Raw genomic sequence first — 24,330 nt, 5'->3', positions numbered from 1 at the left:
CCTCGGTCAGATATAACTGGAACCAAGGATTCAATATCTAGTGTTCTCTCTGCATGCTGACTTCAACTTTTCCCACTACAGACCGGGCTCCTCAGTGAGGCTGAGTGCCAATAGCTCCCTGGCCTCTCACATCCCACCTGCCCCTGCAGAGAGGAACTGGCTTAGTCTCTCTCTGCTCTGAGAAGGGACTCTGGCCTGGCTCAGGGTGGGGACTGACCCCCATACTGAAACCATGCAGGCCCATGTAGGGGCCTTCCCAGTGACAGGCCCCTCTGTGTCCCCGCTGATTTTTGATCGGGAAAAGAGGCTACGGAAGTACACTGTGACCTCCTAAGCCCTCCTTGTGGAACAAAGAACAGGTCCCAGCAGTTAATGTTTGGGGAAGTAAAGAATGCAGAAACAAAGATAGGGCAGTCAAGAAGGAGAGTAGGCATAACTTAAACAATAAATCAGTCACAAGGACCCCCAGTTCTGTTTCAGAGGTAAAGATAAGAGGTAAAGACGCACATTCTTAAGTTGTTCTGCAGATACTAAAAACCCCACCAGGTGGAGGAAGTTGACTGCCTGCTGACCACCAGCACGTTGCCCCCAGACCGGTTGGACCCAGAAAGTTGATGATGTTGACTCCTGAAGTACCACCCTGTTACCTTGCTACCAACCAATCCGAAGGATGTACACAAGCTGATCACACACCCCGAAGCCCCCTCCCGCACTCTGACTTTGAAAACACTTCCCCAAAAGCCATCCAGTTTAGGACGTTTGATCATGAGTGGCCCCTTTCTCCTTGCTTAGCACCTGCAATAAATGCCATACTTTCCTTCACCACGACTCGGTGTCAGTAGATTGGCTTTGCTGCACGGAGGGCAAGCAGACCCGAGTCTGGTCTTGTAACAATACCACCGATGGCTGGGCTGTGAGGAGATCTGAGAGCCCTCTTGAGTCAGGTGATCACGGGATCAATCAGCTGTGCCAAGGAGACAGAGTCCCAAAGCACGGACCCACTCACTGGGCACCCACCCCATGTTAATAAAAACACTTCTCAGGGCAGAAGGAAGTATTAGAACATTACAATTACAATCCTGTAATTAGAATACAGGCATTCACCCCTAGCAAGGATTGCTACATCACTGCTAAGTAAGTGTTTTTCAATCTTTATCCAAAACACAGTCAAATAGCCTTAACACATTGCCCATGCTAAGTTCAAGGGTTAAAGCACATAGGAACATGGCTGAGCCCTCTCTCCTTGCTCTGTCAGCTGCTCTCCCTCTGCTGTACTTCTAAGGCATCAACCCCTCTCATCTGTCCCAAGCTGCCCTCTGTATTTCCCTCCCTCACACCATCTTATCTCTGAGTTGCTCTCTCTTTTTATTATGCCCAAAGGGAGAGCCTTGAAGTCGCCTCCCTGCCAAGGGAAAATGCAAACAGATGTAAATCTGCATGTGCTCCAGTTTCACAGAAGGAGCCTGGTGGTTGAGGAAGAATTTCCTTCCCAGACGGAGTGCGGAGGAAAGGGAGAAGGGGAGGAGCGCTCGTGTCGCAGACTCCCCAGGTGGGTCTGGTTCTCTCCCTGGGTGAAGCCAGGGATTCTCTGTGCGAGAGCCTCCAGATGTGCGAGCCAGTGTGGGTGAGCTCGGGGAGCCAGTGTGACACACGAATGACAACCAGTGAAGCAGTAGATGGGGGTTGTGCCAGCCTGATCCAAGCCAGGATCCAAGCCTTCTGCCTCTGGCCTGCAGTTGAATTTGGTTTTCTACACAGATCCTTGTAGTTCTCTAAGATTTAGCTCTTATTCACCTTCTAGCTACATTGGTTAAGATCCTCCCCCTTTAATTTCAGCCTTTACATAGAACCTTCTGCCCCAGCCTTGTTGGCAAGCACTCCAGCCAAGATCATAACAGCAACACCCCGGGGGCTCAACAGCAGCGGCCAAGGAATAAGAAAGGAAGAGAAGCCGTGGCCCGTGCCAAGGGCGAAGGGATGCTTAGCTCCAAAGCACAGCCCTGACCTCCACCTGCCCGAACTCCTGTCTCTGCTGGGGCTGCTCAGCGTTCAGGGACCAGGGGCTAGGAAGGGGCATGGGGGTGGCTATGCCCAAGGCTCAGGCACAGGGGCCTGGGCACAGGGGAGGCAGTACCGGGAACACTGGAGGCAGTAGGATGGTACAGGCGACAGGAGGAATAGTGCCTGCAACTGGCCTGCTAACGGAGCAGACGGCAGGACCAGTGTTGCAGTAGGAGCGGACTCTGGGCTCTTGCCAGAAGAGGGGGCTTGGAAGAGGCCAAAGTTGCAATGGTGATCGAAGCTCTTCCCTCCTTTTCCTCCCAGAGTCATTTTCCTTGACTGACAAGGCCTAGGACCTATTATATATTTTTCTTTCATTTGTTCATTCATCATTATTTTCAACTCTTCTCTGAACAAGAATAAACAGAAATCCGTATTTCTCAGCAGTTTATCTCAGAATTGAAACCCAGAAATGGAAAACATGAACCTCACAAAGTGAAGCTGGGTTCCCAGTACAATTGGGCAACACTAGCTCACTTCCTCTCCTCTGACGCACAGTACATCCTCCCCATCCCAATACCCCACACAGCTCCATTCCTCTGCGCCCTGTTTATGCTAATCCCTCTACCTAAGAAACCCTTCTATTGATACTTTATCCACTTGGCACACTCGTACTCATCTTTCCAGACCTAGATGAAGTGTCACCTCTCCTGGGAGCAGCAACATTCACCCCTCTCTCCACTGGATTAATTGCTTATCATTTTGTCCCCACAGTGGCCTACGCATGCCCTAAAAAAGCACTTATTGGGCTTCCCTGGTGGTGCAGCGGTTAAGAATCCGCCTGCCAATGCAGGGGACACGGGTTTGAGCCCTGGCCCGGGAAGATCCCACATGCCGTGGAGCAACTAAGCCCGTGCGCCACAACTACTGAGCCTGTGCTTTAGAGCCTGCAAGCCATAACTACTAAGCCCATGTGCCACAACTACTGAAGCCGGTGAGTCTAGAGCACGTGCTCTGCAACAAGAGAAAACACCACAATGAGAAGCCCGCGCACTGCAACGAAGAGGAGCCCCCGCTCGCCACAACTAGAGAAAGCCCACACGCAGCAATGAAGACCCAATGCAGCCAAAAATAAATAAATAAATAAAATAATTTTTTTTAAGTTAAAACAAATGCACTTATTTTACTGTATATATAGTTAGATGTTTCTAATACCTCCATGTAACTGAGTGCAATGGAGAGGGTGGGGGATTACCTTGTTTGTATTTGTAGCTCAGTGCCTAGCACTAGTTAGTAATCCCCAGCACAGTGCAGGTCCTCAAAATACATGTTGATTGAAAAACTGCACCAAAGAATGTAATCGACAAAGTAAAACTGGGTGCAATTCTACTCTGTACTTCAGTTCATTCAATGTTGGAGCCAGGAGGGAATTTCCTGGCAGTCCAGGGGTTAGGACTCGGCATTTTTACCGCCATGGCCTGGGTTCAGTCCCTGGTGGGGGAACTAAGATCCCGCAAGCTTCGCTGTGCGGCCAAAAAAAAAAAAAAAAAAAGCTGGAGCCAGGAATCTGTTTGGGAACTAGGTCCTCTGCCTTCTCCAACTTCAATATTCCCTCCACCTCTCTGAATGAAGAGGCATAAATACCATCCTTTCCCAAATTTATATGTCAAATACAAATTTAAGACTCCTCGCTGGTTTTTATCACCAGGTTCTTCATTCAAAAACAGCATCTTTGTTGGGCTTCCCTGGTGGCACAGTGGTTGAGAGTCCGCCTGCCGATGCAGGGGACACGGGTTCGTGCCCCAGTACAGGAAGATCCCTCATGCCGCAGAGCGGCTGGGCCCGTGAGCCATGGCCGCTGGGTCTGCGCGTCCGGAGCCTGTGCTCCGCAGCGGGAGGGGCCACAGCAGTGAGGGGCCCGCATACCGCAAAAAAAAAAAAAAAAAAAAAAAAAAAACCAGCATCTTTGGGACTTCCCTGGCGGTCCGGTGGTTAAGGCTCTGTGCTCCCAATGAAGGGGGCACGGGTTCGATCTCTGGTCAGGTAACTAAGATCCCGCATGACACACAGCACAACCAAAAAAAAAAAAAAAAAAGCATCTTTGACCTCATAGCAATAGTGTATACAGACAGGAAAACAGACTGCACAGTCTAATTATTGTCTAAATCACCAGGCTGGGTAAGTCTCTTTAGCTGTTAATAAAACTGTGTGTTTTCTAATCCTGTTCAGGAGAGGTCAAGTCTATCAGCCGAATTCTTTCTGGAACTGCTGTGCATGGTGCTTCACACAAAAGAACCACTAGAAAATTGATGCTATAACCACATGTAACCAGAAAAAATGAGGCAGGCCAGGGTGGGATACTGAGGAGTCTGCTGCCATCACACACGAGTCTTGACACAGCAGGAGCCTTAACAAAGGGATTTATCAGGAACCCTAGAATCTTTGGCATACACTTCTCAGTCGTACAATGCCTAGAATATTTAATTCATGGCTGTCAGTTTAGAGAAATATGTTGCACCACTCAAGCTCTTTCAATTACAAGCAACAGAGACTCACCTCAGTATAGCTTAGGACAAAAAGGGGAATAAAAACAGTAATGGAACCAAACTAAGATTGGCTTCAGGGACTGATAACACTGTCAGATCTTGCTCTCCTCATTTCTCAGTTCTGGTTCTGTGCTGGTTCATTCTCTCCTCCTGCAATAGGCTTTTTCCAAGCAGTGGAAAGTCTGGCTTTCCCATCTTTGCCAACATATTAATAGCAATTGGAGATACTTCAGGGTTCCAGGAGAAACTCCATTTGACCCAGCCCAGGTCACATAGGTGCCCCTGGATTCAAGGGAATAGTCTCATTACCAGAAATTTTAGGGCCTGCGGGTGTGATCACTGGACAAGTCTCTGCAAGCTGGCTGACTTGCCCAATTTGTACTGACTGCACATGCTAATAACTTCAAACATTTTTAAAGTGTATTTTTTCTGATTACAAAATAAAGGCTCATTGTTTAAAATATAGAAGGTTCATAAAGGAGAAAAGAGTGGGAAATACCCCACAATCTCACCGCTTAAATGACAGTCATTGTTAGGCCTCCATTCTTTTAATGCTTTAAAAAAAAAAATCCCTTATACAATTTTGCTTCCTGATTTTTTTTTCACTTTAACATTATAACTCAAACATTTCCCTAAGTCATAAAAATTCCTTGAAACTTTGCTTTAAATGGTTATATAGTATACTCTATGTATTTCTCTCATTTAGAAGGAAAGAATGCAGTGGGGTAGGGCAGCATTCCTCGCACGTGTGTGCATCTGTGCACAGGCACTTTCAGTTCATGGGACTCGATAAGAGGCCTCAGACTGGATTCCCCTCCCCCACTTCCTGCATTCCCCCAAACACTTCCAAACTTGTCTCATCCACACTCATTCTTCCTCTGCTCCAGGCTCAAAGGACTTGCTATGAATTGGGCTAGTAGTACAGCCAAACACTTTAGGTTTGAAAACTGAATCTTTGTACCTATATCATCTGGGAAATTTGTTTTACCACTCTAAATATCATGTGTATAATGGGGATTTTTGTGTAGAATTCTTATAAGGATTAATGACATTATGTACGGAAAACATTTAGCACATAATAGGTGATCAATAAATGATAGCACAAGACCCAAAGATTCCTCTCCAGCTGTATGGCCTTCTCCTCTCTTGCCCTGCTTTTTCAGCCATTTTTCTTAAAAATAATTTATACTTGCTGTCTCAACTTGCCCATCTCCCATTTACACCCAACTCACTGTAACCTGTCTTTTGTTCCCCCTCCATTGACACTGCTTGCCGAAGACCTAGTGAACTTCAGATGCATTCATGGAGCTTTGAGTCATTTCTTAATCTTTTCTGCATACAGTCACAGTTAACCAGTTTCTCCTTCAAACTTCTCTCTTGGTCTCCCTGATAGCAGAGTCTTCCCAGTTTTCCTAATTTTCATACTGTTCCTTCCTGTTCTCCTTTGCTGACTCACTCTGCCCTTTAATTAGTGTTGCCCTCAACTTTCATGTGTCTGGAAAAAGCATGATTCTTTGCTATGAGATCTGAGTTGAAATTCCGGTTCTCCTACTTACCAAATTGAGTTCCTGTTACTGAACTCACCTGAGCCTCCATATGCTAATCTGTGGAAAGGTAACTCCTCTCCTAGATAATCAACCTAAATGGAATCATTGTACACTGAACCTGCATTTCCCATTGGTGTAATGGATTGGTAGCCATAAACTGGAATTCCAGGCCTAGAAACTCATTTCATACCTCAAGAATGTCAAAACTCAAAACAAAGAATATGCTCTTCAAAATATTTATTAACCATATAAAACTAAACAATATGAATTATAATATAAATGTTTCTTTGAGGCATTTTTCTTCATGGGCTGGACTGGCTGAGGTTTCTTAGGCTCTTAGTTTAACGAAGTTTGGACAGAACATGTCATCTTTTCCTGGTAACTCTTCCTAGAGCATACACAGATATTTTTCCTTACTCCAGAGACCTTTGAACTGCATTGAAAATTAGGGTCATCTGCCACAAAGAAAAAAAAAGTTCAATGACGTTCAGATGAAAGCCTCTCAAAGTTTTTGAAAGTTAAATGTTGGGAGAGGGACAGTTTCAATGATGTCTTACTCTCGCATTTATATAAAAATCTACTTTGCTGAGCTTGAGAAATGTCTAACGGTACAACCAGGTTTTCAGGAGAAATGTCTAGATCCACTCACTCGGCAATGTCAATCAGTTTCAGTGATGCTTTTTACAGTTAAACCAATGCCTTCAAAATACTGAGGCAGTTTCCTCCAAATTCCTAGTTCCAAGCTTCAATTATGATTTTCACAGCATCCAAAACACTTCCAAAATTTCTTTTGATCCATCCTGTTTGTTGATTGCTTTAACTGGCCTTAAATAATTTCACAAATAAAAATACCAGAAGGACGCAACAACTTTGATCTGCTGGCTAAAGTCAGTGAGATGCTTTGTGGACATGAACTGGGGAGGAAGAAAAACTAATGTCAGGATGCTGCTGCTTAAGAATTAGGAGACAGCCTAAAGCATTACCCAAACCCAGCTGTTACCAATTTTTAAAATACCATTTCTTGCCCTCTGGAACAGAGTAAAAAAATCAAAGCTTAAGAATCGGCTCTTCAAAAGACATTAGTTCATTAATTAAAGGGGATTGCCTTGGATTCTTGGCAAGATAAAGGTAAGGCAACAGTTTCAATTTGTAGTCAACTGCAGTATGGGATTCCTCCTACTCAACTGCATAATCAATATTTTAAAATTTTCTTCCTAAGTTAGCTTTCCAAAAAAGTAATTTTATCAGTGTTAAATATCTGTCTCAAACAATAACAGGCCTCTGCATTTTAATTTTTCTGGGAAATTCTTCAATGCTTCCATATTAGCACTTGCAGCTGATTCTCCCAATTCTGACCTTATGCTAACAAGTTCTTATTCCATTATAAAAACAAACAAAACCTGTTCAATGTGCAGTGTGCCCATCTAATGAAATCCTATCCCCTTGTTTCCATGCATAGACCTCCTAGTTCAGGCCCTCCTTACTTTTACACTGATTTAGTACAATGGCCTTGAAGCCAATCTAAACCTAATTCCCACGATCCATTCTCTAACCTGCCACCAGCTTCTTCCCAAGGTGTAGGTACATGAATTGTCCTTTGAGCCATCCCTCCAACATAGCACTTACCACATTTTATTGTCGTTTTGTGTTTACATGAATCTCCTCTATTTTATCCCAAGTCCCTAGTGGACAAACACTATTTCTTGGTCTACCAGTTAGTACATAAAAGGCACTTAACCTAAGTACACTGTATTGAATATGAGCCCAATTCTCATGATCAGTTTTCAGAGAGCCTCAGAATTCCCTCTTAGAAAATCAGATTTTTTTCCTACTCAATCCACTACTCTTAAACAATGTGAAAAACTTACTGCAAATCTTGATGAAAAACACCTGATTTTTTTCTTTGAAGCTAGTGCACTAGAAAAATGCACATTAGCGACTTAGTGATGCTCACAAACACCAATTATTATATTTCTTATAGCTTTGTCCTCAGTGGCTGAAATGTATTACCTGCTCCAGCCTATACAGCTTTTTCTGTCTTCCATACCTGTCAGCTTTTATATCTAATTTATCTGCACCAACTCCTCTAGTGCCTCTAAATTGTACTTCTTAACATGCCGTGGGCTTAAAAGCTAAAATAATCAAGCTTGTTAGAAATGTTTATAGCAGAAAGAAATAGACCCTAATCAAGAGAAATGATGTACCCATGATCAAAAAGTCCAAGGATCTTGCAATGTTCATTTTTACCTGCTAAAAGGCCTTCACTGCTTACTCTCTGGTTCTAATCTATGTCAGAAAAAGATGTCACATAGAATTAGCACTGTTAATCACTTAAACTTGCACTCTCAATTCTAAAATCCAGGCCAGTTTAGTGAGTTAAAACCCTCTCCACTTCAAAACTCTTCTATGACTCAGTTCAAATTAAAAAGTTGAGTCCTATCCATTATATTCACTTAATAATCTAAAGCTATCTTAAACCACATTATACATTTCTAGCAGATCAAATGCATAATATGCAATGTGATGTAAAGATATTATTTATGACAAAAAACATTGAGGGTTAATGGGTAAATTTTTGTTAAATCTCAAAATGTAACTAATGTAGACTAAAGCTCATCATTAAATAATCAGTGTTTCATATTCTGTCAAAAATGTGCCCTCTGCTTTTAGTATTTCATATACATTATACTCTACATTTTAAAATGTAGTGATAATGGAGATAAACTAGTAGAAAACAGGCATCACAAAGATTTAGACAATTAAAGTAAGCTCAGAGTGACTTTTAATATGCCAATCAATGTTAATAAAACACAAGTCAAACAGACTAGTGCAAACATGTTTTAAACCAAAATAGAAAAACAAACAATAGACAGATTCTATTTTTTTGCAACATCTGTTAGCCAGTATTATTAGTCAAATGGCTAATCACACATAAAACATATTTTGTGATAAGCTTGGGACAGTCAGAAGTCATTCTGGCATTTCAAATAGCTATGTACAGTATCACCAAGATTAGTTTATATACACAAATATTGAAGAGAAACCAGGCAAAACATTTAAAAACAGACTAACAATATAATCAAGTACAAAACTTGGGTGAAGGGAGGAAACATTTTTTAAAAAGAGTCAGGGAAGGGCATTATCAGGAAAAAGTACAAAACCAGTAATAATTATACTACATTAATACAGCATTCCAAAGGGGGGGAGGTGCATTTCTCCAATGCACTAGCTTCAAAGTTCAAAGAAAAAAAAAAGGCAAATAGCTGCTTTTCATCAAGAGCAGCTATATATTTCACATAATTGTTTTAAAAAGAAAGCCTATTAACAACGATGATTGTTTAATGCTACAATTTTACAGCAAAGACACAACTAAAATAGCAGCAAATTCACAAGGCAGTACTTCCACAGAATCATCATTCCATGGTGCATGCAATGCCTACAAAGTGCTCCCAGTGGGATATACAAGTATAATTCACAATTTAAAAAAAAGAAATGTAAGATTGACACACAGGTACATTGAAGGCTGAGGAGTACTGAGTCTCTTAGCATTTCCCTTTTCAAAGGGAGAATAGGTATGTAATAAAGCCCTTGAGTCCTTTTTTACAAGTCACTACAGAGACAGATACCTTTTATTACAATGCAACAGCTAACTATAAGCAGCACACCACCACAGTGGTTAACCCTGGAAAGGCTGGTGTAACATCCAACAGTGACTGACATCCTACAGAAGACAGACTGGTAAAACTAGACAAAAGCCTGATATAGCACTAGTCAAAATACAGCTTTCAACTGTAATTCACAAATAAAAGTCCTAAAACATATTTCAGTAAAACTACTGACACCGATTGAGAAAGTAATTGCAAACTGGATTCTAGCAGTGATTTCAACCTAGCTTCCTCTTGTCACAGTTTTTTTGGGGGGTGGGAAATGAGTAGTTCAGTATATGGTAAGGCTGACAGAGCGGTTCATTTTCTTTCCAATAAGTCGAGATGTTCTATTACTCTGGGTGGTGGACCTTGTGGCCATCCGGTCAGTGAAGAGTGCTCTTTCCTCAGCCGCAGCTTTTGCCATCTGGGCTTTCTTGAGTTCTCTAAGAACGCAAAAATAGGAAACAAGACTTTTCACCTACTGTATTAATCCTAGGAAGGGATCCTAAGAGGCCAAATACAAACTACATTATCAGTTGGGAGATCTTTGCATGATATCATTACTCATGCAACTGAGGAAAGAAAAAATACAGTATTGTGAAGATCTCTTTACATAATACAGACAAAAGGAAAATTCTACTTCCTCTTTATATGAACTATGATGGCTATCAAACTAATGGCAAAGGAACCTTTAAATATTTCAAGTCAGTTTTATTAGGTTAGAATCAAAACGGCAGCAATAAAGCAAATGAATTAGAATGATCATTCCAGCCAGTTTTCAAAAATGTCAAAGGTCATTCAGAGCAAATATGAGAATCATCTACTAACCTAATCGACATTTATTTCATCCTTTCATATAAATAAGTAGAATAGAACGTTTCAAGGAAAATGTTAGTTTATGTTGAGAGTGTGGAGGGAAAAAACTGATACCTGCTCATTTTAGTTTTTGTGACAATTTGGGGCTTGGGGATTATCACCACTGCAAATATATGCAAGGTTAAAAAATTTTTAAGTCCATAATTTCAAACTTTAGAAACAACACAAATTTATAGGTCAAATACCAGTGTAAAGCAGAAATCCCCAATCTTTAACCATGTAACATGCCAAGCCACTATATTCCTCACTGATGGAAAGCCTACATCATCTCTCATTAAAATTTGAGAATAAAAATGAGAAAGTAAAAACAAAACAAATAAAAACCCCATCACTTACTTCTGCAAAAGTGAATTTTTGAACTTTTCAGCATTCAGTTCTATTCGTAATTGTTCTGCACTCTTCCTAGAAGCAGACAGCAATACTGAATGCTTTACCAATGCCATTGCTGAAGGTCTTCTCTCTGGATCTGGATGAATCATAACCTTAAAAAGAGAAGTAAAATTAATGTAAAGGCATGCAATTTAATAAAATATTGAATCATGTCAATAAAGTGCCTCATACATAAAATGCTCACTTTTAGCAACTCTGTAAATTCTTGGGAAAGCACTTGTGGAATCCGAGGTAATCTACCCTGTCTGATTTCATGCCATTGGTCTCCATTTCTGGGAAGAGGCTCAGCACCAGCAGCACATACCACTGTGAGGGCAAGGGCAAAGATATCCGCCTTTGGTAGATGAGTATAGTTCTGTAAAATTAAAAAAAAAGAAACTTAAGGGAATATAAAAATGGCCAAAATAAAGTAAGATTACACCTCAATGATGATTTGGGTGAGAAATAAAACGAAATTAAAATGTCCAATGCCACATTTAAGTTTAGGACCTATTCAGAGAACAAGCTAAATTTGGGGAGATTATTATTTTTTTAATGATAAAATAATATACACTCTGGGGTGGGAAAGTAAATACATTTCTAAAAGTATTTAGGCATTTCTAAAAGGCCTCTTCTTTATCACTAGCCCAGCTCAACTCTCAGAAGAAACTCCTATCCCCCTGGGGGCATTCATATGAAAATACAAAACATACATACATCAACAAGTCAGAAATACGCATATACATATAAAACACAAATATACATATAAAAAGAACAATGTAATCATACACTTCATTTGTTCTACTTGTTCTATTTTCATTCAAAACTCTTATCTTTTTGAAATAGCAGTATTAACTATGTGCCATAATTTACTTAATCATTCCCTTACTGCTAAACACATATTTACATCATTCTCAATTTACTTGTATATGACTATCTCTAATGAGAGACTCCTAGAAATGGAAATTTTGGGTCAAAGCGTACATGATTTTAAAATGTTGAAAGATACTAACATTTTTTTTAAGATTTTTTTGATGTGGACAATTTTTAAAGTCTTTACTGAATTTGTTACAATATTGCTACTGTTTTACGTTTTGCCACGAGGCATGTGGGATCTTAGCTCCTTGACAATGGATCGAACCCACACCCCCTGCATTGGAAGGCGAAGTCTTAACCACTGGACTGCCAGGGAAGTCCCAATACTAACACTTTGATCCCCAAAAAGGCAATGCCATTTTAAAGTTCCACCAGTAGTGTATGGAAATTTCTTTTACTGCAACTCCACCACTGCTGAAGATGATAAATCTTTGCCTTTACTGACTTTCGCTAGATTAAATACGTCCACAGCTAACAGTTTACACTTTCTATTTTGTATTACCTTTCTACAAGTTATTAGCATAAAATTTCAGTACATCTGCATTTATAGTTTTCTAGCAACTGGTTAAGTATTACAAAGCAAATGGCTTAAAGGAGAAAAACTACCTCCTGCAAAACTTCATTTGCAAGAAAACGGCTATCACCCTCTTCAACTTGTGGACTAGAGATTCTTGTTACATGCCCAAGGTCACCTAGAAGTATTGAAAAAAATACAGTCAAGAATTAAAACAAACCAGCCTCTCCCTCTTTATTTTGAGGAAATAATCTGGTTATTTTTCTTTCTTACCTATTTTAAACATAACTTTGTTGGACACCCAGTCATCTTCATCTCCTTCTTCAGAGGCAGCATTTGGGATTGAAGTTCGAGATATGAAAATATTACCTGTCAAACAGTTATTTAGGTTAGCATACTAACAGTTAACAGTTAAACCAAAGTTCACAAACAAGTCATATAACAGAATCAACCAGAAAGCTTTTAAATATATAGATTCTTATGTGTTCTACCCCAAACTCAGTGAGAATGAAAATCTCAGGGGACAAGAACTGGGACTATATTTTCTAGGAATATATTTTCTGGCCTAGCACTGGTCCTTGAACACTTGGAAACCATTGCATTAGACCCTTGTCACCTACACACTGATCTTCAGCAGTTTTACTTACTTAGAAATAATACAAAAGGCAATTAACATACTAATTTGTGATGCTGCCAAAGAACAAATTTTAATCTAATGCTACAAGGCTGGTGTGAAAAGAATAAGTCATGTAGCTATTGAGTTTGGCTGACCATACAGCATCTACATCCCAATGAGGTTCTGTGGTTCATTATTTCTGCTGTACACATTTTTTTTTTTCTAATTCAGGTAAGCTCATGATTAACGTAAGTTTTAGTGGCAGATTTTATTTTAGTAGTTTTATCAATATAGTATAGAAGTTATAAATGTTACATTCACTAGAGTCATCTTTCCAATTTTGCTTTATTTACAGGACAACTTATTTTATGGTGATATTTGTAAATTTAAAACTTCACAAACCCTAATATTTTCAACTTTTGTACTTGTAATATAAGAATCCACTATGTTTGTCTGACATTTAATACAAGCTATGAGTGAGTATGGGCAAACCTTACTGATCCACGTTAACTGCCATCAGTTCAAATATAGTTTTTCCTTTTGGAAAATAAACATTTTAGCAAGATAATGTAAAAATATTCTTCACATAATTCATATAACTAAGTTGTGCAAAATGATTTAAATTCCCGTGAATCACACATATTTCCATAGATTAAAAAAGAAAAAAAAAACCACCTCATTAAATTCAACTTAAAAACACCTAGCCTACAATGTTTAACTTAAATCCATCAACCTTTTAGTTATAACTTCTAATTGATAGGATAGAGAAAGGAATAAGCTAGGAAGCAACCAGTCAAACCCAGAAGAAAGGATATCTTGCAAGACAAGGTCTGTATTATTTTTATTATTTAAGTAGGGGAAGGGTAAAACCTAAAAAAGAAAAATAGATTTAACCTGGTGTAATGCATGGTCCTAAAATGGAAATGAGTTTGGACGAATCAACTGTTAAGGACTGTGGTCAACTAGGAAAAATTTTAATATGATCTGGCTACTAGATGAGATAAAAATTTACTGAAATGGAAAGGTAGAGACAGTTGTCTTAAAAAAAAAAGTTATTGGTCTTCCCTGGTGGCGCAGTGGTTGAGAGTCCGCCTGCCGATGCAGGGGACACGGGTTCGTGCCCCGGTCCGGGAGGATCCCACATGCCGCGGAGCGGCTGGGCCCGTGAGCCATGGCCGCTGAGCCTGCGCGTCCGGAGCCTGTGCTCCGCAACGGGAGAGGCCACAACAGTGAGAGGCCCGCGTACCGCCAAGAAAAAAAAAAAAGTTATAAAACAGTATGTACATTATGATGTTATTTTTGATTAAATGAGAGGAATTTGCACTAAAATGTTAGTGTAGGATTCACCTGCATACTTTTTTTTTTTTTTTTTTTTTTGCAGTACGCGGGCCTCTCACTGTTGTGGCCTCTCCCGTTGCGGAGCACAGGCTCCGGACGCGCAGGCTCAGCGGCCATGGCTCACGGGCCCAGCCGCTCCGCGGCATGTGGGATCCTCCCGGACCGGGGCACGAACCCGTGTTCCCTGCATCGGCAGGCGGACTCTCAACCACTGCGCCACCAGGAAAGCCCTGCATACTTTTTTTAATGCAAGACAATCTAAACGCATGTACCATTTTGTTTTCTGAATAAAACAGTAACATTTTGATGGCATTTTACAGGCTAGAAATACCACCATGTTTGTACATCACATAAGTTTTCAAAGCATCTTCACAGCTAAGTTTATTCTAATAACCCTGTTAGTAGCACTGACATTATAACTGTAGTTCCAAAGATTAATAGAAGAATGGGGATTTAATTTTTTTTTTGTCCAGCTTGTCTATATTTTAAAATATTCTACAATGTACTAATTACTACTTCTGTAATACAATTTTGTTTCAGTTTAACATAAAATTATGTAGGCCTACACCTTGATTCGTACCACTGCATCTTCAGTTTGAAACCTCATAAGCCTTTGAAAGAATACTATGAGATTGTTCTGAGCCATAGTATGGTCGATCTACTAGAGCCATTTATATACAAAAATCAATTTTTAGCTGAAAATGATCTAATGGTAAAGAGAAAAAAAATAAAACCACCATGTTCCTAAACTCTCCAGTGCTTATTTATCTGCAACATTTTAAATACATTTATAATCACAATACATCTATCATTTTGTTTTCTGGGTCATACAGTGACAATTTTATTATTTCTTTTACAGACTAGAAATACCTCCAGGTTTGTAGCACCTATGTTTTCAAATTTATCATTTTATTCTAGTAACCATGTTAGTGGCACCAGCATTAATTTAAAATTATAGGTCTATAGCCTAGTACAAGAGATGGGCTTTAAACACAGGTTCTTTTAGTCTCCCCAAAGTCCCACTCCGAGACTACATGGTTCCCATAAGATGCAGCACATTTTTAACTTTTAGTAAAAGTGAGTTTGTTATTTCAAATTTGGGATAACAAGGGAAGAGGTGATGGGAAATAAAACAATACTAATAAGTGGGTCAAAAATCTTTTAAAACTAACAATGAAAAAACAAAGTAAGATGTTTATGTTCCCATATTATTTTAATGAAGTCATTTATTCTCTATAACCCTAAAGAACACACGTCAGAGGATCTATAATACTTACTAGGTTTTATATCCATGTGAACCAAAGACATTGAATGAATATACCTCAAGCCCCGGCCAACTTGCAAAAGGAGATCCTTCAACTCTGCTTCTGTAAAGTAACTCATGCTTCTGTAGTTTTCACTTATGGCATCAGCTAAACTTCCACCTAACAAACACAAGAAAAATTAGAATCTTCTTCTTCCTGAAATACTATTTTTCTTCCATCTTTACTGTATGATCACACACAACCAAGAAAGTGACATTTTATATAGGACCTATTCTCTTCAACCTGTTTGTGAAATCCAAATTTTATTTATTCTTTCAGTAGGTAATACACTCACATGGGTACAAAGTACAATGTAAAGTCTCTGTCTTATGAATACATACTTCAGCAATGCACCTGGTTCTCTTTCCCAGAGTAAATCAATGTTATCAGTTTCTTATGTATTCTTTTCAACTCCTTTTTACACAAGCGAAAACATATTTTCATTATCTTGAAGATCATTCTCTACCAATATACAAAACTACCCCTTTCTTTCTTGTGTCTACAGAATTCCACTGTATAATTGAATGGTAATACACTAACCAATCCCCTAATTGATGGACATTTAGAAATAATTTCCAAGCCTTTAATACTACATACTGTGGTCGCAGGAATAACTTCGTACATTGGTCATTTCACACATATTTAGTATATCTCCTACAAACAAACTGCTGGGTCAAAGGGTATGTACAATGTAATATACACATGCATAGTGTGTGTGGGAAACAGTGTTTTATTACATATAGAATAAATTTCTGTAGCTGAGAGGGCCATTTCTGTTTATCTGGCAAAAGAGATCTGATTACCTCTGAAAGCTCACATAAAATAACAGTACACTCAGTTTCTGATTTCAAAATGGCTAATACTTAAATTCTGCTAGCATAAGCTTATGTAAATCTGGGGATTTGGAAGATAAATCTGGGGCAATAACACACACACATAGAGTGCCCCTTAGAGAAGGCTGTACCAATTCATACTCCCATGTTTAATGTGTGAGAATACCTGTTTTCCCACACACTTAACAACAGAGTCTAAAAATTTTCTAAGTAAAAAACAGTATCTTAGTATCGTTTTAATTTATACTACCCTTACTATGAATAAGAACATAACCTACTTTTATAGAATCAGTCAAACCAATTAGCTAATTTGTTTATACTTTAAAAAACTTTAAGTTTATACTTAAAAACTTTGTTTATATTCTGTCTCAGAGGAAACGAGGAGCTATTGTAATAAATAAATAAATAAATAAACCACTTCCATTTAAAGCTTAGTTAGGAATAATAAAATCAGAACCAAGGTAATAAAATCTAGGTCAATGATATACTACTCAGAAAAGGAGGTCCTATAATTTGAACAAGACCGAATAACAAAACGTCAAATGTGTTTAAAAAAAATAAATAAATCACACACCTGGAGAGCTTAGGATTAAGTATGTTTTCTGAACTTAACTTGAACAAATCTTGAACTGCAGGAAGAAGAGGGGTCTAGGAGGGAGCAGGTCAAGAAGCCTGTCAGACAGGTGAGCTTGGAGTCCTAGATCAAGTTTACCAAGAAATAACATGGCTGCTTTTTAGTGGGTCTAGCAACTACAGCTAGGCCAGTTCTTCTATCTTGTTGCTGAAAGGGCAAGAGGTGAGAAAAGCAAACCATTGATCTGATATTTCAGGTTCTCCTCCCCTATGTATCAACATTTTTCTACACCTGTTTATCAAGAGTAGAAATTCAGTCTATCACCAAACCAAGAAAAAAGGCTCAAAATGCAAACGATGTTTGAGACAATAAGGAAATTCAGTTAAGATAAAGGATATCAGTTAATCAACACAACAAATGAATGATAACAGAATCCTTCCCTGTGAAACTGTAGAAAAGGATCTAAAGACCAGGCCTATTAGGACATTCAAGGGTTTATGTGGAGAGAATGGTGGAAAAGGGAAACAAAAGAGCTCACAAATGTATCTAGATAGCCTCACTGTCTTTCATCTAAGCAAAATAAACAACCATACAAAGAGGCAGTCCTATTTTACAGAGGTCTATTTGTTTTTTAAAGATCCATATTCCTTAAGTGTTTTACAATGCTCCAAAATAATAAACTATTTCAAAAGATTATTACAGGACAAGGTCTCTGTAATCTGAGAGGGTTAGCAAGATGGCTCATTCCCTCCCAACTCCCAGGCCCAAGAGTTTTCTCAAAATCATCTGAATGACACAACCATGTATCTGGACTGTGGCTGAAATACTTAAGAGAGCCAGGCACATCCAACAAGGTGAGAGGCAGATAGAAACTAAAAGGAGACGGCATCTAGCAAATATGGAGGGGAGAAGGTATTATGGTCAAGTTGTACTATTATTAAATGCAGTTACTAAAAAATGGAGGTTAAGAAACACAAGGCCATGGGCGATAGCTTCAAAAATGTTTTGATGGTATGAAGAGAAACATTTCAACAGATGTGTGAAACAAAATAGCAGCAATGCTGTACACTGAGCACTTATTCTTTCAAGGGTGGAGATTAAAATGACAACTCAATGAGAAGTCAGGTATGAGAAATGAGTCTTTTACTGCTGTTTTGTTTTCAAATACAGAAAACCTGAATCTACTACCTATAACACTTATTTATTCACAAGCTATGAAATGGCTGGTCTTAAGAAAAAATGAGAATCAACAAAAATAATCTTTGCTACTCGACTGTTCATTAAATTCTAAATTCTCTAATATTCACTGAAGATATACAGAAATAAAAATCCATCATATATAAAGATTTAAGTATTTAATAACAGCTGTCTGTGAGAATCAGAAGTGAGGCCGGGACTCTGGTAAAGCTTTAATAAAAAAGGAAGGACACACGTTGATTGCTGAAGGACCTGATGAAATTCAAAGCTATACAAAGGTCCAAAGTTAAACCTCTATAAATGCTTGTTTTAGCGGGGGAAGGAGGGAGGGAGACACAACTAGGGAACTAAAAGAGCATAACTCTTACTTTACAGAAACATCTCAGTGGATTCTAGTGGTAAACTAGGTTGGATAGATGGAAGGGGGAGCAAGATTCAACAAATGGCTAAATTTATATCAATGGAGAGTCACTGTCATTTTATGAGTAACCAATATCAGTTTTAGGAGCACATAAAATGAAATGGAAAGGGAAGGCTAGATGCAGGGAGCCTGGATTATTAACTACTATATCCCCCACACACACTATGCTAAAGTGCTAGGGATACCAAAATATATATGGCAAGGCTGCTGTCCTCTCAAGAAAATCAGTTTAATTTGAGTAACAGGCATACAAATAATATGCACGCAAGAACAAGGTTTTCAATACTAACTTCTACGTAAGAATTACTTGCACTTGAAATTCATGTTGAAATTCAAAGATCAGGCTTCTGATCTTTGAATTTACAAGAGATAAAAGATATATAGAATTAGAGCAAGACTTTAGATAAAAAGAAGTATCTCCTTGGTGTTCATTTTCTTGGGCTTATGAGTTTACAAGGGAACCATTATATTACTCACCGTTACAATATTCATTCTGTATAAGCATATGGTCATCTTCTGCCCATGCAGAGAAATATCGAACTACATGAGAATGTTGTCCAAGCACTGCATGAGCATATACTTCTCTCAAAGCGTTCTGCCTAGAAGTTTGAGATTAAGAGAATGGTAAATCATTTTTATTCAAGCCTGAACTGAGTTAATTTATCTGAAAGTTCATAAAAGAATCTTGACTTCTGGATCTATCATTATGCTGAAGGACAACTTGCTTGAAAGAGAGGGAGTTAAAACTCTGTACCAGATTTTTCCAAAGACTTCCATTAAAGAATGTTAGAAAGAAGGAAGCTTGCTGGCCCTAGAATTCAGAAAAGATGAAACTCCACTTTACTATGAATTCATGGATGCTACTAGAAATAAGAAATTTAAGTTAGGCTCCAAGATCAGACCCCTTATATTATTCTTCCAAGTCCAGTAAGAACTAATGGCACAAAATGAAATGGATCTGATCAAATCATTACAACTTCTCAAACGTTAGAGAATTAAATTCAATGACTGACCACCTAAAACCTTAACATTTGTAACATCATACTGAACAAAAGAGAAGAAGACAAAATCTTTAATACATACTCATCAACAGAGCCAGCCAATGGCTTTTTTGATCGCTTTATGGCATAAATGCATCCATCCAGCCTCTTCACACATTTAAACACAGAACCAAATTCTCCAGAGCCAATCTTCTCTAGCTCATGAAATTCTGTTGTATACCGTGACTTCATGTTGCTTTCAGTAATTGTAATTCTCTGTAATAAAAAGTGTATCCATATATATATATATATATATATATATATATATATATATAAAATACAAAGGTATGAAAATGAATTTTTCACTATGGTGATAGCACTATGTGTGAAATTTTTTAATTATATCTTATGTTTTGCAGGTGCTCTGTGGGAATTGTTCCATTTGTAGATGTGTTTTTGATGAACTTGTGAGGAGTGACAAATTCCGCATCCTCCTATTCCACCATCTTGACTCCTCCCTAAAAATTATGTTTTAACATGCATATATGGTAGCTTGCATTATGTGGCTTATTTAACATGTATATGTGGTAGCTTGTTAAGACGTAGAAAATCAAATTTCAAAAGCAATAAAATCAAAATCTATTTACTTTAGCAGGTCTTGTTTCATCTTCAAACTCATAATCACTGGCTTCCATGTCTTCACCACAGGAACTGAAAAATATTATTTTTTCCATCAACATATCTGACAAATACATCAACTAGAGATCCAAAACTTTGTCTGACAGGTATATAACAAAATGAATATTTAATGAATGAAAACAGAAAAGAAAGCATTTAATTTTGTAATGACAAGATACAGCTCAACTGATGGAAATGTTGTTCTTGCTTAGATACACCAACACCACCACACATATAAAAATTAAAGCCTTTGGAAATCAACCTTCTCTGCCTGTCTCATTTTGACACCAGCAGATTTCCTACTATCTAGGCTCTTTATTCCTTCCTTTCCCATACCACTCTTTTCCACAGGTGATTACTGAGAACTGCTAATAATGGAGAAAATTCTCAGTGCATAAACTTCCATGTCATTCAGTTGAAACGAAAACTTTAATAAGTATACCAAACCAATCTTGGATGGTTGGGGAACCACACTGTTGAATAATAAATAACTTACTCATTCCAGTATGTTCTCTTTCTTCTACGACACTGTCCTGAGGAATGAAGTAACACAGAATCTGGAGTAAAAGGATTAATATTCACTTGAGGAGTCTGTCGTATGTCAAATTCCCTTTTTCCTGACTTTTCTGTATCCATGAATAGAGAACCACCTCGGAGTTTAACAGAACTGGAATCGATTCCTCGAGCTTTGGAGAGCAAACTCTAGGAGGGGGAAAAAAATGTTTAGGATCCAAGTGCTATAGCTGGCCTTCTCAACCTAACTTTCAACAAGGCTTTCACAAGGCTGAATGTGTAGGTCAAAGCAACACACAAGCCTTTGTTATCTTTCAAGCAAAATAAACAGTGTTAACTTAGGAGCCTGAAGCTGGATACTAACCACCTTTTCTGAAAAGGCCAAGTAAAATAAGGTCTCTAACCCTAAAAAGAATATAAATGCAGACTAAAATTAAGTTCATTCTAGAGGATAAAAGTTAACAAAACCTTTCAATCCATCTAAAAGTGGAAAGCAGTCAGGGAGCCCCATAAAAGCTCCCCTCCCCCATCCAAGTAGGGCTTTGAAAGTCTCCTCCGTAGGACTCCTCCCCTCACTTCCAGAGGGATCTTGCCGTGGGCAAGTCGGCTAGCAAACAGTAGAGCACAAAAGCACACATCTTCCTGAGATTTATGACTAGTAACGGTACTGAAACTGACTCACTTAAAAAGGTGCATTTCCTGCACTAATCTTATAAATGCGGCACCTGTCTTAATTTCGGGAAGTGTCCATTTTAAAATCTTGTGTTACTTCTAAAGTTCTAGAGGTGGTCATCTGCTTACTCACTAGCCATTCAGCAAACAGGTGCTGAACAGCTACTTCTTTAAGATACCTTATTAACGGTATATGAAAGCCTGAGGGTCCAGGCAACAACACCAACGCTGGTTTTTAACAGTTGGACGTTCCTAATCCTGACACTTAGGCTGACCAAACTTGGGAACTGCAAACCCAAGGGTGTAAACAAACGCTTACCCAATAAATATTCTGTCCGGAAAGAGGCTTAAACGCTACCCCTTAGTTATTTACGAATCTTTTTAAGACTGTAAATGCTTGAAGGCCAGCCTTTTCTCCCAAGTCGAAGCGCAGTCTCCCTCCGTATCTCAAACTTTCCCCCATAAGGCCACCTGATACGAAACGATAAGCGCATGAATTTTTTTTTTAACCGAACTCCTGCGTGCGCCGCCCAAATTACAGGACAGAACACTGCGTTTAAAAGCCACCTGATGGCTGCGGCGCTCGGGAGTGTCAGGTGGTCGGGCCAGGACCACTCGAGCATCATTCCAAACCACGTTATCGGTGCCACACTCCCCGCTGCCACGCTCGGGGAGGCCCCGACTCGGCGGGCGTTAAATCGTCAGCCACCTGGCCTGCGCCGATCAGCCCCCTTGAAAGATGAAGTTCCAGACGAGGCCCATTGTTCAGTTACATAATCTTAACGGACAACTTCTGGGCAGGGCCCAAAAGAGGGGCTGCCAACTTTTTTGTTGCGGCGCAGAAGAGCGAGCGCGGGTGCGGCCCGGCGGTTATGTAACCGAACCCGGGCAGCGCCGCGCTCGGCTCCCGGCGCCACTGCCTTTTTAAAAGGCTAGGCCGGCGCGGGCTCGGGGCGCCCCAGCAGCTGCGTCCTCTCACCTTGGGGGTGTGCGGCGTGTCGAAGAGCCGCAGCTTGCGGAAGGTCTTGTGGGGCGGGGTGCCCGGGTGGTCGGGCAGAGGCGAGCAGGGGCCCTCGCCAGCCCCGCGCGCTCCGCAGCCCCGCGGGGACGCATCCCCCGGGCCGCCGCAGCGCACAGGCGAGAACGAGCTGCCCAGAAAGTAAGCGGCTGCAGGCGACTTGACCGGCGACGAGGAGCCGAAGCCCTCTTCCTCCCACGAGTCGCCCTCGGCCCCGCCGCCCGCCGCGTCCGCGCCTGGGCAGGCGCCCCGCAGCAGCATGTCCTCCTCCAGCTCTCCGGGGCTGCCGGGGGCCGGGCCGGGTGAGCGGCGGCGCTCGGGCCCGGGCTCTGTAGGGCTCCGCGCGGGCGGTAGCGGCGAGTCAGGCTCCTGAAAGGCCGAGTCCTCCCCGGTGCTGTGGCCACTGCCTTCCTCCTCCTCTTCCTCCTCCTCCTCCTCACAGTCGCTGCTGGGCGAGAAGATCAGCTTCTGACGCAAGGTGCACGAGGCCCCGGCGCGGAGGGGCGGCGGCGGCTGCTGCCGGCTCAGGAAGCTCATCGCGCCCACGGGGCCGAGGCGGAGGACCGCAGAACCTGGGCCCGCGGAGTCCAGGGCACGGCCGGCCCAGGGGGCGGGTCCGCCACGTGCGACTGGGCGCGCCTGGTGGCCGCGGCGGCGGGCCTGCGCGGCGGCTCCGGGACTCTCGGGGCGGCGGCCGGCGGGGGCGGCGGCGGCGGCGGCGCGGACTCTTCTGCAGAGGCGGGGGGGCCCGGGCGCCGAGGCTGGGGTCTCCGCAGGTCCAGCAGCAAGTTCGGGCTCCGCGGCTTCCCGCGACCGTTAACCACGTGAGTGCCCAGTCCACCAATCCCCGCCCAGCCCGGGGTTTGAAAAAAAAGGAGGGCGCGACTCAGCCCGCGGGGGAGGGATCAACTACGCGATTTTGGCGCGAACCTTCTGGCTCCGCCCCCACGCCCCCGCCCCGCCCCCCGCTCCGCGCGGATCCAGGCCTGGGCGGGCACAGTGCTCCGGTCCTATGAGCGAGCTGGATGGCTGGGAGCTGGGTCCGCCGCCGCCCGGACAGGGCCGGACCGGGGAGCAGAGGCAGCCCTCTGGGAGGAGCGAAGGGTGCGGACTGGAGTAGGCCGAGCCGAGCGCCGGCCTGGACACGACTTCCTCGCCGCCCCTCCGGCTCCCCGAGTCAGGAGCGGGACTTGCGACGGGGTAGCCCTCGGGATCCCTGCGGGTCGCGGGGAGAGGGGGACCGCCGTGGCCCTTGGGCGCTGCCCAGGGAGACCGACATCCTGTCCCGCATCCCTTTGGTGCCGGGCCCTGGGGCTCAGTGGGCGTGGCTGTGGGGAGTCTGGTTGCAGGGTCGAGGTCTGAATCGGGAATGGTGCCTCCGGCCTCTGGACCCTTGCGACCGTGTGCAAATGGGTTAGGCCGATATCGAAGTCAGCCGGAAGACGGACGCTCGAGTTCTCGAGGCGAGGTCACTGGATGCGGGGCGACCTCTGAGCCTCAGTTTTCCCCCAGAGAGTCTGTTAGGGGCCGGTGTGTCCGCCGCGAGGGGAGCGCTCGCAGGCCATAGTCCCTTCTGCCGTCCCCGCTCTCCACCGCCCGCCCCCCACTTGCGCACAGTAAATAAAGCAGCACCACACTGGGCCCTAAGCACAAAACCAAGTGCCCACCACGCGGCCACGGTGTTTATATTTGTTTGCCAGCACGTGGGCAAGTGTTGGCAAAACAGATTGGCTCAGCTCGCTGCAAATTTCAAAGCAACTTGAGAAAAAATTTCTCTAGTACTACGTCAAATTGTGATTTAATCCGTCTC

At 41.7% G+C, this 24,330-nt stretch overlaps 1 protein-coding gene across 1 annotated transcript; it reads right to left on the bottom strand.

The window, feature by feature from the left end:
- Positions 1-9,724: 9,724 nt before the first annotated feature.
- WEE1 (WEE1 G2 checkpoint kinase) lies at positions 9,725-23,057 on the bottom strand (the record flags this gene model as incomplete). Its single annotated transcript, XM_082843757.1, has 11 exons — positions 9,725-10,184; positions 10,954-11,099; positions 11,192-11,362; positions 12,469-12,554; positions 12,650-12,745; positions 15,608-15,754; positions 19,137-19,258; positions 19,743-19,915; positions 20,287-20,350; positions 20,814-21,019; positions 22,482-23,057. 11 exons carry the CDS (start codon positions 23,055-23,057, stop codon positions 10,031-10,033), a joined length of 1,941 nt encoding a protein of 646 aa, XP_082699883.1. The 3' UTR covers positions 9,725-10,030.
- Positions 23,058-24,330: the final 1,273 nt, after the last annotated feature.

The sequence above is a fragment of the Leucopleurus acutus genome (genome assembly GCF_964270905.1).
Source record: "Leucopleurus acutus genome assembly, chromosome: 8".
Taxonomy (NCBI): domain Eukaryota; kingdom Metazoa; phylum Chordata; class Mammalia; order Artiodactyla; family Delphinidae; genus Leucopleurus; species Leucopleurus acutus.
The sequence above is the reverse complement of the archived record's forward strand: the minus strand, read 5'-3'. Positions and strand labels throughout refer to the sequence as shown.